The sequence below is a fragment of the Oncorhynchus masou genome, chromosome 30 (genome assembly GCF_036934945.1).
Source record: "Oncorhynchus masou masou isolate Uvic2021 chromosome 30, UVic_Omas_1.1, whole genome shotgun sequence".
In the NCBI taxonomy this organism is placed as follows: Eukaryota; Metazoa; Chordata; class Actinopteri; order Salmoniformes; family Salmonidae; genus Oncorhynchus; species Oncorhynchus masou.
In genome coordinates this window covers 56,694,906-56,710,379 of record NC_088241.1, presented here as the reverse complement: position 1 = coordinate 56,710,379, position 15,474 = coordinate 56,694,906, and the positions used below count along the sequence as shown (strand labels likewise).

General features: G+C 44.2%; 1 protein-coding gene across 2 annotated transcripts; it reads left to right on the top strand.

The window, feature by feature from the left end:
• The first annotated feature begins 496 nt into the window (after positions 1–496).
• On the top strand, positions 497–13,762 carry si:ch211-217a12.1 (alanine aminotransferase 2-like). Of its 2 annotated transcripts, none has more exons than XM_064949487.1 (12): positions 497–614; positions 3,227–3,409; positions 10,612–10,701; positions 10,809–10,917; positions 11,000–11,133; positions 11,307–11,550; positions 11,643–11,722; positions 11,842–11,978; positions 12,132–12,306; positions 12,454–12,609; positions 12,755–12,867; positions 13,052–13,762. In XM_064949487.1, the coding sequence occupies exons 2-12, from the start codon at positions 3,278–3,280 to the stop codon at positions 13,140–13,142; spliced, it is 1,461 nt and encodes a 486-aa protein (XP_064805559.1). In that variant the 5' UTR covers positions 497–614; positions 3,227–3,277; the 3' UTR covers positions 13,143–13,762. The 2 variants fall into 2 exon arrangements, with proteins under 2 accessions (XP_064805559.1, XP_064805558.1); XM_064949486.1 differs by lacking the exon at positions 497–614 and adding an exon at positions 2,818–2,936.
• Positions 13,763–15,474: the final 1,712 nt, after the last annotated feature.

The following is a 15,474-nucleotide window of genomic DNA, read 5'->3' as shown; positions in this document are numbered from 1 at the left end:
AGCCTACTGACATAGTTTGAGAACAGTATGTTGTATGACCAACTGTAAACTGTGTGGTACATGAACGTCACTGGACCTGGGAGAATCACATGGTTGCGTGCCCACCATGTGAGGAGGGATCAAATGTCTTTTCCACCCACAGAGACACACGCAACATTCCATCTCCTTGGACTGTATGTTCCACGTCTGCCACTCCCCTCGTAGAATGCTTGCTGATCCTAGACCAGTTGACACAGTGAGTGGGCATATAATAAGACAGTGAACACTGAGCACAGAACAGTCCAAACTGTGGCTGCTGGTTTTGAAATACAGCCCAATTCATCCACTCTCATGCGGGTCAAAGGCCAGGCAGAGTGGTTCTTATTTCGCTCCTCAGTTTTAACAGCCGCTGTTCTTGAATAGGCCAGAATTGGCCACTGGAGGCGGGGAGAAGATGTGACATCACAAGTCCAGTTCTGTCCTATGTCCTGGTTGTCAGGGTAAGGTGGAGACAAAACAACCAAAGACAGACTGACTGACTGACAGGGATATACAGAGAGAACCCTTGTGCTTTTACTGACCACTGATTGACCATTGGCTAGTGGCTACATTCACAGAGAGGATACAGTTCTCTGGTGAGTGTTGAGTTGTTTCACTGTGATTTAATTGTAGGAGTGAAGGTCACATAGGAAAGGCATGGACTAGACTGGAGGGTTACAGAGGTTATGCAGTGTGCTGTCATGTCTCTGGTCAGACCAGAGCACTGTTAGACATGCTGAAAATGTCTGATTTCAGCAAACCAACACATGTAACACAGGGTAACAGAGGACTGGGCCTGTAACTAATGCAAACATAATTGTTATAAAGGATATGCCTTATTTATACCAGAGGACCAGTGGAATAATCTATGTAATAATTATGTAGCATGTAAATACACACAGTTACCCTGGAGTAGTAACTATGCAATGTTACATTTTTCTTAGGACTGTTTAAATCGAATGCATTGGACGATCAATCAAATATTTTCAGAGGAGTATTGTACTACTGACGGGTGACTGGAATAATTGCAAACTTGTCATAATCTGCAGTGTTTCTCACAGGAGTTATTTAGGACAAGGAGGAGTCAGGTTAGGATGTTGACAATGAAGGGAATGGTTTGATATTGATGTGTGCAGGGGGGTGGGTGGGAGTGTTGTTGTGGTACCAAAGTTGAAGAACATACGCTTATCCAGGTACTTTCCGCAGGTCCTGGAATTGCAGGCGAACTCATGGAAAACAGAAAGGAAAGCGCTGCACACTGTTGCTCATTCTCCCATGTGATATTTATTTACAACAACGTTTCGACCCCTAGGTTTTCATCAGGCATCCATATCCCAGGTGGGGGTGGAAGGTCCTATATATAGGGGCAGTACTCAGTGACATCCCTTCCTGAAATAAGAGGTAAAAAAATGTAGAACAGTTTCACAATAAACATTCAATGTATCAGAATATATGATCATACACAGGGAATGTGATCAATATTTACAGTAATATGCATACACATACAATATTCAATTAGAATGAAAAAACAACACAATTCTGACATTGAAACTATAAAAACCTTTAAAAAGAAAAAGTGGGACATGACCCTGGAGTGGGGTGTGGCATCCATTGTGCATACATTTGGCCAGACAGTAAGAGTAACACTACACTCCTGGGTGGGAAGAGGAGGGCAGGGATGTCCCAGTTGAGAGCACACAGCGTGCTGTGCCACAGAGGAATTTGTAGCCCTTTCGGTGCTGTGCAATTCTGGAAAGCAATGTAAAGAGCAAAAATAGAATGTCTGCCAACACTGCTCTCCTTTTCAGTCTCCATGGCAATAATGTTAACCCTTCAATGCAATTGTAATATGTTTAACCTTTGAGCATTGAAAATCACTTCCCTAAAGATTTTCTTATTATCTATAATTATCTTTTACAAATAATTTGTGTCACGAGTTCTTTAAATCGACCCCAGCTATTTGGTCAGAGTATTTCGGTCTATGTAAGTACCTAGCTACTAGGAAAACAACAGCCCCAGAATTCCCATGTGAATCAATTACTAGAATTTGAATAGTACGAAAACTGGTTTAGTTTGAACACTTCTCTGTCCATCATCTCAGGCACCCAGATCCCACATCCATTAGTCTGTTACGAGAGACCATCATCTCGGGTCGGGGAAGTAAATAACAGAATAAGAATTAAAAGGGCATATTTGTAAACAATGGAGGAAAATGTATATTTTGTTTTCTGATTGACAGTCGAACTAACCACATGAGACATTTATAAGTTTGATTCTTTAAGAATCAATGGCTATATCATTAGTTGAAAAGTACAGGAATGGATGTAGGCCTACAAATCCCAGATTGCCCATTGTTCACATTTTTTTCTCTCACAGGCCTCATGCTCAGAAGCTAGCTAAAGTGAAGGGCTGGAATTGTATTTATATTTATTTCACCTTTATTTAACCAGGTAGGCAAGTTGAGAACAAGTTCTCATTTACAATTGCGACCTGGCCAAGATAAAGCAATGGAAGGGAATAAATAGAAGGGTATCAAACATATGGAAACCACACGTTTGACTCAGCTCCATTTATTCCATTCCAACCATTACAATGAGTCCGTCCTGGTGGCTTCGCATCTCCCTGTCTGGTATTAAATACCACAAGTCTAAACGAGGCGTGAAAACCTCCTTATAAAAACACTGACTGTTGTAGCCAAACCGGCCGCCAGAAAGCGCTATTATTCCATAAACCACGTAAAAAGAATAATAGTGCCAGCTCCCGGCAGGTTGGGCAATGACCGTTGGAGGGGGGAGTTTGTCTCTGACTGTGGCCATCCATAATCTATGTGGCCGAAAAGTTGTTTGAGAAACTCACAGCCTGTTGAAGACCTGGAACTGACGAAACGACGGTTTGGGCGCGCGTTTTGGGTGGTTATGGTAAGACATGATGACAAACACGTTTTGAATCCAGTTTATGTCACTGAAAGAAAGTTTGACTAATAGTGTAACGGATTTTACTCCGAGCCGTTCACTTGCGCACACATGTGTGTAATGTGTCTTCTCCAGTGCAACGATGTTCGGATACCGCGCGCGTGCGCTCTGTTGCAACAATAATACTGGCTTTCGCAAGTACTGTACATGCTCGTGTGGTGTGCATTGGTGGTTTCACACTTCGAACTAACCAACCACTCTTCGTTTTTTCTCCTCTGCACTCTCAAATTTCACAGAATATTTCGTGTGCTATCAGCGGAACAGAGTGTGAGCTCCAGAAACCGAACATGACTGAAAATGGACTTGGGAACCGGGTGCTTAACATGGACACCATGAACCCGAATGTAAAGCGGGTTGAGTATGCTGTCCGTGGTCCAATCGTGCAACGTGCATTGCAGATTGAAAAGGAGCTCAAAGAGGTATAGTGTGTACTGTTGGACAGAGATCGAGATTTGCATGTGGCTGGCCTTTTTCTTGAGAAATAGGACAGCCCAGGTGACATGGTGCAAACTACCAGATGTCCGTGGGAAGTTGCCCATTATCCAACCTAATGTAGCAGTAGTAAAATAAACTTTGCTGTAAACCATGATCAGACTGGGATGAGTAAAGACTAAAATGTAAAAACCCACTGGGTTCCTCGGAAGCGTCATTTACACGCAGAATGAGTTGGGACATAGGCGATGTCAGACTTTCAGTCAACCTATTTACTAACTTTTCATGCATTGAGTGCACAAACACTGTCAAATAGTATAGAGCCGTGTGATGATAGTGCACTCTGGTGACATTGGCACGTATCATAGATCACCATTCTTTCCTTAGAGAACACACAAATATGCAAAGGATACTGATCTTTATGAGGGACTGCCCTGAAACTAATGCTCACTCTTTTGGAGAAGCTGACCCTGAGCAACAACATTGTTTTAAAGGCAGTAGTCTCCTAAAGCAGTGGCTTCCAACCTTTTTCTGGTACTGTACCACCAACTGCTTTTTGCTTTGTATCCCTGAAGTATGAGTGATGATTAGCTGAGAGAAATTGATGATAAAAAAAATTGTGGTACTGTTTTTTTGGACTTTATCGACCATAGTCTGCTGCTGGAAAAACGTATGTGTTAAGGCTTTACACCCCCTGCTATTTTGTGGATAAAGAGTTACCGGTCTAATAGAACACAGAGGGTGTTCTTTAATGGAAACCTCTCCAACATAATCCAGGTAGAATCAGGAATTCCCCAGGGCAGCTGTCTAGTTCTCTTACTTTTTTCAATCTTTACTAATTACATTTGAGTAAAGCCAGTGTCTATGCATGCGGACGGCTCAACACTATCCACGTCCACTACTACAGTGAGTGAAATCAATGCACCACTTAACAAAGAGCTGCAGTTAGTTTCAGAATGGGTGGCGAGGAATAAGTTAGTCCTAAATATAAAAAAACTAAAAGCGTTGTATTTGGGACAAATCATTAACTAAACCCCTAACACTCAACTAAATATTGTAATAAATAATGTGGAAATTGAGCAAGTTGAGGTGATCAAACTGCTTGGAGAGTAACCCTGGATTATAAACTGTCATGGTCAAAACATGTTGATACAACAGTAGCAAAGATGCAGAGAAGTCTGTCCATAATTAAAGTGCTGCTCTGCCTTTTTAACAACACTATCAACAAGGCAGGTCCTACAGGCCCTAGTTTTGTCGCACCTGGACTACTTTTCAATGGTGTGGTCAGGTGCCACAAAGAGGGACCTCGGAAAATTACAATTGGCTCCGAATAGGGCAGCATGGCTTGCCCTTAAATATACACAGAGAGATAAAATTAGTGGAGGAGAGATTGACTTCATCACCACTTGTTTTCGTAAGAAGTGTTGACATGCTGAATGCACCGAGGTGTCTGTTTAAACTACTAGCACACAGCTCAGACACCCATGCATACCCCACATGACATTCCACCAGAGGTCTCTTTACAACCCCCAAATCAAGAACAGACTATGGGAGGTGCACATAGAGCCATGACTACATGGAACTCTATTCCAAATCAGGTAACTGATGCAAGCAGTAGATTCAGATTTTTTTTAAACAGATAAAAAAATACACCTTATGGAACAGCGGGGACTGTGAAGAGTCTCTCACACACACACACACACACACACACACACACACACACACACACACACACACACACACACACACACACATGGATGTTGTATTGTAGATATGTGGCAGTTGAGTCGTGGCCTGAGGGAACACACTTAATGTGTTGTGAAAAGGGTTATGTAATGTAATGTTTTAAATTGTATATAGTTGCCTTAATGTTGCTGGACTCCAGGAAGAGTAGCTGCTGACTTGGCAGAAACTAATGGACCCCAGGAAGAGTAGCTGCTGCCTTGGCAGGAACTAATGGACCCCAGGAAGAGTAGCTGCTGCCTTGACAGAAACTAATGGGGATCCTTAATAAATACAAATACCCCTGAAGTACCCCCTCATGTACATTTTACCAGAAGGTCTATTGTCTCAGAAGTCTTCTCAAGTACCTTCCTGGATAGGCCATGTACCCCCGGGGGTCTTAGTCGTTCACTCCTAAGGCCTGAGGAAGGGATGGTTACCAAACTAGAGTGGATTGATTCAGAGTACAATTGAGTATACACCCTCCCTCTCTTTTGTCTGTGAATTGACTCCTTCACTTGGGCTACTGGAGCAGTTGACTGGGCACTGTGCCAACAGCTAAACCCTGTCGAGCAGGTGCCCATTGTGACATCACCACCCCTATGCTTCTCTTTGAGGAGGCCATGTAGGGTGCTTAGGTTTAGCAGAAAGTAAAGTTATGTCTAAAGTTCAACACCACAATACCCCCACCTGTGTTCTCCCTCCCTCCAGCCATAAAGTATGTGTAATATAGTAGTATCCTTTCCATGTTTCAGTTATAACAGGGTTCAAAGAATACAATAATTGCCTAATTTTAAAATTATGTTGAGATTCAACTTGACAAAGGTTATTGGATATGTTACAGAAGCTTACTAGCATTCACATGGAGTGGGATATGCCCATTGCATTGGCTGGTATGCTGAGAGACTTCCTGTCAGGGCACTGGGCAGTGCTGAGGTCTTTTCACCTCAGCAAAACAGATGGGACTAAGGCCAGTCTGGTTTGAAGTGGAATGGCTGATACATTCACCTCAGACTGGTCAGTCATTTATTCCTCGGCTGCATCCAAAGACTGGCATACAGTGAATGGGTTTTGAATTTTATAGCCAACTTTCCAGTGACTTTTTCCAGAAAAAAATGCAAATTTCATAAAACAAGTATTAGGTCAATATAATTGGGCCAATTTGTTTTGGTCAGTGCTATCCGGAATCCTTGGTACATTCCTACCTTAACCCCAACCCCAACCCTTACCAAACGTTAACCCTTACCATTAGCCTAACCCTTACCGAACCTTAAACCCTACCATTAGCCTAACCCTTACTGAACCTTAACCCTTACTGAATCTTAACCCCTACCATTAGCCTAACCCTTACCGAACCTTAACCCCTATCATTAGCCTAACCCTTACCGAACCTTAACCCTTACCATTAGCCTAACCCTTACCGAATCTTAACACTTACCATTAGCCTAACCCTTACCGAACCTTAACACTTACCGTAACCATTTAAAATGTCAACTTCAATGGGGTAGTGTCTCATGGATTCCGAATAGCACGGACCAATTTGTTTTGGTGCAAGCTAGTAGCTCTGCCTGTGTGTCTGGTTGGCACAACAAGGGTCTTTTCATGATGGTGATCAATGAGAGAGTGCTTAGTTTAGCCTCAATGAGGTTTCTATGGTGACCTACCTCAATTCCCAGGCTTTGCTGTGAAGAACTGAAAATAACATTTTATCAAATGCCCTTATCCAGAGTGTCTCACAGCAAGAGCACATGACAAGGGGATCAAAGGACATCATACAAATGTCTGGAACGGGTGTATGTCACTTTTGATACATTTGTCCAGAACTTGCAATTCATGAATTTCACTGATAAAGCTATAGTGAATAGAGTTGTGTCCTGGTCTCAATTGGCCGGTCCAAAGCCCTGTTGTCAGTGCCTGGTGCTGAACAGGAGAACCCAGAGCTGACCAGTGGGAGGGGGGCAGTTCTCACACAGTGAACAGCACACTCATTGTTCGACTCAAGCGAGGGATAAGACCAAGAAGGGAAGAGCTTTGCGTCCCTTCTCGGACCTTCCCGATCAGATCTGTATGGTAGTTAGAATGAGGTGAATCACAGTAGGTTAACATAATAGGGATGTTGACTCAGTAAAATTATTCAATAGAAAGAGACCAGAGACAATGAACAGCCAGATAACAGCCAGTTTCTGTTACTTAACTGAAACAATGGAAATTAAAAATATATTTTTCACATACCGTGGTTGTCATAACATTGAAGAACTCCGACGGCGCATGATTCATTCTGAGAATCGCCCCTCACCAAAATATAATTTCTATCCTCTGTAGTCTACCCAGGTCCTGATCTCCCCTCTGTAACTTCTGTGCCAGGCTGACTCTGTGCCAGGCCGACTCTCTGCCAGGCCGACTCTCTGCCAGGCCGACTCTCTGCCAGGCCGACTCTCTGCCAGGCCGACTCTCTGCCAGGCCGACTCTCTGCCAGGCCGACTCTACACAGAACCTGGGGGCACAGGGCTGCTAATGAGAGAGGAGGACTGGCATAGGGGATTGGGACTGTGCGATGAGGGAATGAACCAGTCTGATTTGATTTTACACGCAGCCAATGTCAGCTGATCTGAAAGGAATGAACAGCTGATCTTTCATTATGCATGTGCCATGTGTCCCATTCTAAGAATCCTGAGAAGTGTTTTGGACGTTTAACTCAAGTTATTTAAAGGGCCAATTAATAACAAAGTGTGTTTTGGTAAAAAGCTGAGGGATGGGCTTGTATAGACAGAGCTATGGATGCAAGGACTAACCGTCGATGATAACAACATTAGTGTTTAACCATGTTTTGAGGCTATACACTGTTTACATTTTACAATGTTTACAAACATTGGAGTAAAACAGGCTTCTATTTTGGGTTCTGATGGGGTACAACAGTTGAACTAAGCTCATTAGGCAAGTCCAAAAATGTATTTTGGATAGTTGTTGTGTGGCATTCAGCTCCGGTGTCTTTCTCTGTTTGTAAAATGGAATAACTGCTCTCCCTGCCTAAACACAGTTGGGTGTCCCCCTCCCCCTTCCATTTTGATTGGCAGAAATCATGAGACGCCCCCTGATATTGACCTACAGGAGGAAAGCAGGAAGGTATCATGTGGGTTTAGGTTTCAGTTGGGGGATGAACAGAGTGCCTGTTTAGCTACACAACAAGGAAAGCAGTGTAATCTACAGTATAGACATTCCCATACCAAGATGGCTGATGTGAAGACGGAGCACTCGGACAGTAAATGCAGCATAGACATCACATAGGCTTTCTTTTAACTGTTAATATTAGGTTATGTAGTGTGTAGCTTTGATGACACCTCAGGGGACTACAAAAGTTAAAAGAAAGTTAAACTCCAAATCCCACTAATCCAGGTGCTGTACAGTAAAACCATAGGGGGGTGTATTCAGGGGCTTATCAGATTATGCTGTTCAATGACTACTTGGTCTACCACGTCTTCTAGATCTACCACGACTACTAGGTCTACCACGTCTTCTAGATCTACCACGAATACTAGATCTACCACGTCTTCTAGATCTACCACGACTACTCGATCTACCACGACTACTAGGTCTACCACGACTACTAGGTCTACCACGACTACTAGGTCTACCACGTCTTCTAGGTCTACCACGACTACTAGATCTACCACGACTACTAGGTCTACCACGTCTTCTAGGTCTACCACGACTACTAGGTCTACCACGACGTCTTCTAGGTCTACCAGGACTACTAGGTCTACCACGACTACTAGGTCTACCACTACCACGTCTTATAGATCTACCACGACTACTAGGTCTACCACGTACTAGGTCTACCACGTCTTCTAGGTCTACCATGACTACTAGGTCTACCACGTCTTCTAGGTCTACGACGAATACTAGGTCTACCACGACTACTAGGTCTACCACGACTACTAGGTCTACCACGACTACTAGGTCAACCACGACTACTAGGTCTACCACGTCTTCTAGGTCTACCACGTCAACCACGACTACTAGGTCTACCACATCTTCTAGGTCTACCACGACTACTAGGTCAACCACGACTACTAGGTCTACCACGACTACTAGGTCTACCACGACTACTAGGTCTACCACGACTACTAGGTCTACCACGTCTTCTAGGTCTACCACGACTACTAGGTCTACCACGACTACTAGGTCTACCACGTCTTCTAGGTCTACCACGACTTCTAGGTTTACCACGACTACTAGGTCTACCACGACTACTAGGTCTACCACGACTACTAGGTCTACCACGACTACTAGGTCTACCACGACTACTAGGTCTACCACGACTACTAGGTCTACCACGTCTACTAGGTCTACCACGTCTTCTAGGTCTACCACGTCTTCTAGGTCTACCACGTCTTCTAGGTCTACCACGACTACTAGGTCTACCACGTCTTCTAGGTCTACCACGACTACTAGGTCAACCACGACTACTAGGTCTACCACGTCTTCTAGGTCTACCACGTCTTCTAGGTCTACCACGACTACTAGGTCTACCACGACTACTAGGTCTACCACGACTACTAGGTCTACCACGACTACTAGGTCTACCACGTCTACTAGGTCTACCACGACTACTAGGTCTACCACGTCTTCTAGATCTACCACGTCTTCTAGATCTACCACGTCTTCTAGGTCTACCACGACTACTAGGTCTACCACGACTACTAGGTCTACCACGACTACTAGGTCTACCACGACTACTAGGTCTACCACGTCTTCTAGGTTTACCACGACTACAAGGTCTACCACGACTACAAGGTCTACCACGACTACTAGGTCTACCACGACTACTAGGTCTACCACGACTACTAGGTCTACCACGACTACTAGGTTTACCACGACTACTAGGTCAACCACATCTATCAGGCTACGCAAAGAACATGTTGTCATTGTCGCGTTACACTGTTTCCACTCTAGGTCCTGTCCATCGAGTTTCTTGTATTGGCTACAAGCCTGAATGCTTGTTTATCAAGCCTTTGCATTGCAGATGATATGCTCCCTGTTGTATTTTTTTTTACCAGTATCATGAGTTTGAATGAAATTATGATTATAAGAATTGGAGAGGGCTATGGAGTAGGCTTGAGCAGGGACAGAATGACAGGGAGAAAAAAGAGTGAGAGTGAGAGGCATTGGCACAGCAACAGCCCTATTGTTTTACCCAGATCTCTCCTGCCCTCCCCAGTCTACACACAGTGGGAGTATCACAGCTGTCCCCAGTCCCTCTGTTTAACATGCTGTTGGCTTCCAGGATTATACAAAGTCCAATGGTTGAATAGGCAGGGATTTTAAACCAAGTGTAGAGTTATCATACTCATAGAGGTTGGCGCGTAAGTATTACTATTGGGGATTGTCATGCACTAAATGTGACTTATGTTTAATTATCAAGATAACCATATCTGTGTAATAACTGCGACTTTCTCTGTTTCTGCAGGGGGTTGAGAAGCCTTTTACAGAGGTCATCAAGGCCAACATTGGTGATGCGCATGCTATGGGCCAGAAACCAATTACATTTCTCCGACAGGTCTGTTAATCGTTGTTCTAAAGCTGTGGTGTATTTTATATGGAAGTGTCCCATTATTATTATAGATGACTATTTACTATACATTACAACTTCTCTGTTCCCGTCAGGTTGTAGCGCTCTGCGCCTACCCAGATCTCCTAGAAGACGACAAGTTTCCAGAGGATGCTAAAAATAGAGCACGGCGCATTCTTCAGGCCTGTGGAGGGGGAAGTATAGGTGAAATAACTTACTGTAGGCAGGCAGTGTGTAAAAACCCCCGCCTTTTGTTAAATATCCATTGAACTTTTATCTATTTCAGGTGCATACAGTGCTAGTCCAGGTATTGAGATCATACGACAGGATGTGGCTAAATATATTGAGAAGCGGGACGGTGGCATCCCCAGTAACCCTGACAGCATCTACCTCTCCACCGGGGCCAGTGATGCCATAGTGGTAAGACTGATGATGGCAGTAGTACTGAGTTCTTGACTTGTGCTCGCGTGACTAAAATGCTGATTACAACCAACAACTGGATCAGTAAATCATCTCTCAATGCTGAATCGGATCTTACGGCACATGACTCTCCCTATCCGTCCTTTCTATCTCCCTCACATCTCTCTCTATAGACCATGCTAAAGCTGTTGACGTCAGGCGAGGGGAAGAACCGTACAGGGGTGATGATCTCCATCCCTCAGTACCCCCTCTACTCTGCTGCTCTGGCTGAGCTGGCGGCTGTCCAGATCAGCTACTACCTGGACGAGGACAAGTGCTGGAGCCTGGACGTCAATGAGCTGAGGAGGGCTGTGAAGGCAGCCAGGGAGCACTGTAACCCCCGCGCCCTCTGCATTATCAACCCTGGCAACCCCACAGGTATGTGGACACAAGTTTAGGGATCTGACTCTCTTATTTTTATACCATCTCTGTTCTGTTTAGAGAACTCTTGTCACCCATCACTGTGATAGGTCAGGTCCAGAGCAGGCAGTGCATTGAAGATGTGATCCGATTCGCTGCTGAGGAACACCTTTTCCTGATGGCTGATGAGGTAATTTAGTAATAATACAATCTCTTCTACCTGATCTTACCCTTTCTCCCCCTTCTCTAAGGTTTTTCTTCCAGACAAGATATTCAATACATATCACTCCCTCCCTCTGTGGCTACCAGGTGTACCAGGATAATGTGTATGCGGAGGGTTGCCAGTTCCACTCCTTTAAGAAGGTTCTGTTTGAGATGGGACCAGAGTACTCCAGTGTTGTGGAGCTGGTCTCCTTCCACTCCACCTCCAAATGCTTCATGGGAGAGTAAGTCTGTAGCTACACATCCACGTATTCTCACAGATGGTGACTGATATAACTTGGCTCTATTAGGAAAAACGAACTTGACACGTCGTACAGTATGTGAATCAAGTATGCCAGTTACTGTACCATATGAATGTGTGTGTTCCTGTCATACAGGTGTGGTTTCAGAGGAGGGTACATGGAGGTGGTTAACATGGACCCTGAGGTGAAGTTGCAGCTGACTAAGCTGGTGTCTGTGCGGCTGTGCCCCCCCATCCCTGGGCAGGCCCTACTGGACCTGGTGGTCAATCCCCCTCAGCCTGACGAGCCTTCCTATGCCACCTTCATCAAGGTCAGCATACACATGATGTGGATGTTAGGATTCAGCCCTAAATGTCACATTAATATTATTACAGTGTAACAGGTGCTGTTCAGTAAAAATGTATGTACATTGTGTCACAATTTGTGAGTATTATCCTGACCTCTGACCACTTAACAGGAGCGTACTGCCAACCTGGATATCCTGGCTGAGAAGGCCAAGATGACAGAGCAGGTCCTCAACACGGTCCCAGGGATCCACTGTAACCCTGTCCAGGGAGCCATGTACACCTTCCCCCGCCTCTCACTGCCAGAGAAAGCCATCAATGCGGCAAAGGTATGTCTTTCCATCCCCCTCTTTCACCCTCCCTCTCTGTTAATTGATCTCTCCTTTCCCTGCCTGTTTCTGATGCTCAGTTGTCTGATTCTTCCTATTCCAATCCCTTCTGTGTTGTTATTCAACCTTCTTTACCTCTGTGTAGGAGAAAGGCCAGGCTCCAGACATGTTCTACTGTATGAAGCTGCTGGAGGAGACTGGTATCTGCCTGGTTCCAGGTAGTGGCTTCGGGCAGAGAGATGGAACCTACCATTTCAGGTTAGACCGGTCGCCTGTCTACCAGTCTGTTTAGCTATCATTCCACTCCTTGTCATGTCAAATGTTTTTCATGGCAAAGAGTGGAATGATAGCTAAACAGACTGGTACCCTGCCCCCAGTGATGTTCATGCTAAGAAAACATAGAGATTAAAAAATATCACACTCTCTTTCTTTCTCTGTGTAGGATGACCATCTTACCTGCAACTGAAAAGCTGAAGGTTGTATTGGAAAAGATCAGAGAGTTTCATAAGCGGTTCACAGAGGAGTTCTCATAACCCCACTCCTCTTCCCAGTCTGGTCTGTAACAAAAGCCCACCCCTCTTCCCAGTCCGGTCTGTAACAAAACCCCACCCTTCCTCCTCAGAAACTGGTTGGAGAGATGGTGAAAATATCTAACTGAAAGAGTGCCAGTGTGTTACCAACACCCCCCCTGTTCGAGACTCTCCCATCTAGTGTCCTAGACTTGACATTAAAAGAGGAGCAATGTGTTAAGAAACTGCACTTTTTAGCATGGTACCTGGCATGCTGTTCTGTTTCAGCTAATTGTTTAAATTGTGTGTCAGACAGCATCTGCACAGTGTACATATGTGATAATGTTTTAGTCATTTTCAGTTCATGACTATAACTGATTGTGTCAGGCAAAACAAGTAAAACCCTCAACTATCTAGTTTTACAGGTTATACAGCTACATTATGATCAGTCATACTAATATCAGTAAATAGTTGGCAGAGGTGTGCTTTTATTGCATGCCAGAGGGAGTGCAATGGCTGTTGCATTGAAAAGGATACTGTGAACTACTGTGTGTACGATGAACAGTCTGAATGTAGTTACAGTATTTAATAACCATGTTGATTTTTATCTTGAATTGTAAAAATATAAATGAAAGTGTAATTTCTATGTCTTGATTTGCTCATGCCTTGTCTGTGCACCACATCAGTGTGGGAAGCTGAAAATACTTCTACAAAAAAATATCTTATCGTATGCTCTGGAAATGTTTATGGCAATGTCACCTACTATATATATTTTATTTTATTTTTTATTTAACCTTTATTTAACCAGGTAGGCAAGTTTAGAACAAGTTCTCATTTACCATTGTGACCTGGCCAAGATAAAGCAAAGCAGTTTGACACATACAACAACAGAGAGTTACACATGGAGTAAAAAAACACAGTCAATAATACAGTAGAAAAATAAGTCTATATACGATGTGAGCAAATTAGGTGGGATAAGGGAGGTAAAGGCAAAAACAGGCCATGGTGGTGAAGTAAATACAATATAGCAAGTTAAAAATGAATAAATAAATAAACACTGGAATGGTAGATTTGCAGTGGAAGAATGTACAAAGTAGAGATAGAAATAATGGGGTGCAAAGGAGCAAAATAAATAAATACAGTAGGGGGAGAGGTAGTTGTTTGGGCTAAATTATAGATGGGTTATGTACAGGTGCAGTAATCTGTGAGCTGCTCTGACAGCTGGTGCTTAAAGCTAGTGAGGGGGATAAGTGTTACCAGTTTCAGAGATTTTTGCAGTTCGTTCCAGTCATTGGCAGCAGAGAACTGTAAGGAGAGGCGGCCAAAGGAAGAATTGGTTTTGGGGGTGACCAGAAAGATATACCTGCTGGAGCGCGTGCTACAGGTGGGTGCTGCTATGGTGACCAGCGAGGTGAGATAAGGGGGGACTTTACCTAGCAGGGTCTTGTAGATGACCTGGAGCCAGTGGTTTGGGCGACGAGTATGAAGCAAGGGCCTGCCAACAAGAGCGTACAGGTCGCAGTGGTGGGTAGTATATGGGGCTTTGGTGACAAAACGGATGGCACTGTGATAGACTGCATCCAATTTATTGAGTAGGGTATTGGAGGCTATTTTGTAAATGACGTCGTCGAGGATCGGTAGGATGGTCAGTTTTACAAGGGTATGTTTGGCAGCATGAGTGAAGGAGGCTTTGTTGCGTTTGATGTGGGTCTGGAAGGAGAGTTTACAGTCTAACCAGACACCTAGAATATGTGGACAACTACAAATACCTAAGTCAGAACCGTCCAGAGTAGTGATGTTGGACGGGCGGGCAGATGCAGGCAGCGATCGGATGAAGAGCATGCATTTAGTTTTACTTGTATTTAAGAGTAATTGGAGGCCACGGAAGGAGAGTTGTATGGCATTGAAGCTCGTCTGGAGTGTTGTTAAGAGTCCAAAGAAGGGCCAGAAGTATACAGAATGGTGTCATCTGCGTAGAGGTGGAACAGAGACTCACCAGCAACAAGAGCGCCTTCATTGATGTATACAGAGAAGAATTTAACCCTGTGGTACCCCCATAGAAACTGCCAGAGGCCCGGACAACAGGCCCTCTGATTTGACACACTGATCTCTATCAGAGAAATAGTTGGTGAACCAGGCGAAGCAATCATTTGAGAAACCAAGGATATTGAGTCTGCTGATGAGGATGTGGTGATTGACAGAGTCGAAAGCCTTGGCCAGGTCAATGAATATGGCTGCACAGTATTGTTTCTTATTGATGGCGGTTAAGATATCTTTTAGGACCTTGAGCGTGGCTGAGGTGCACCCATGACCAGCTCTGAAACCAGATGGCATAGCGGGGAAGGTATGGTGGGAT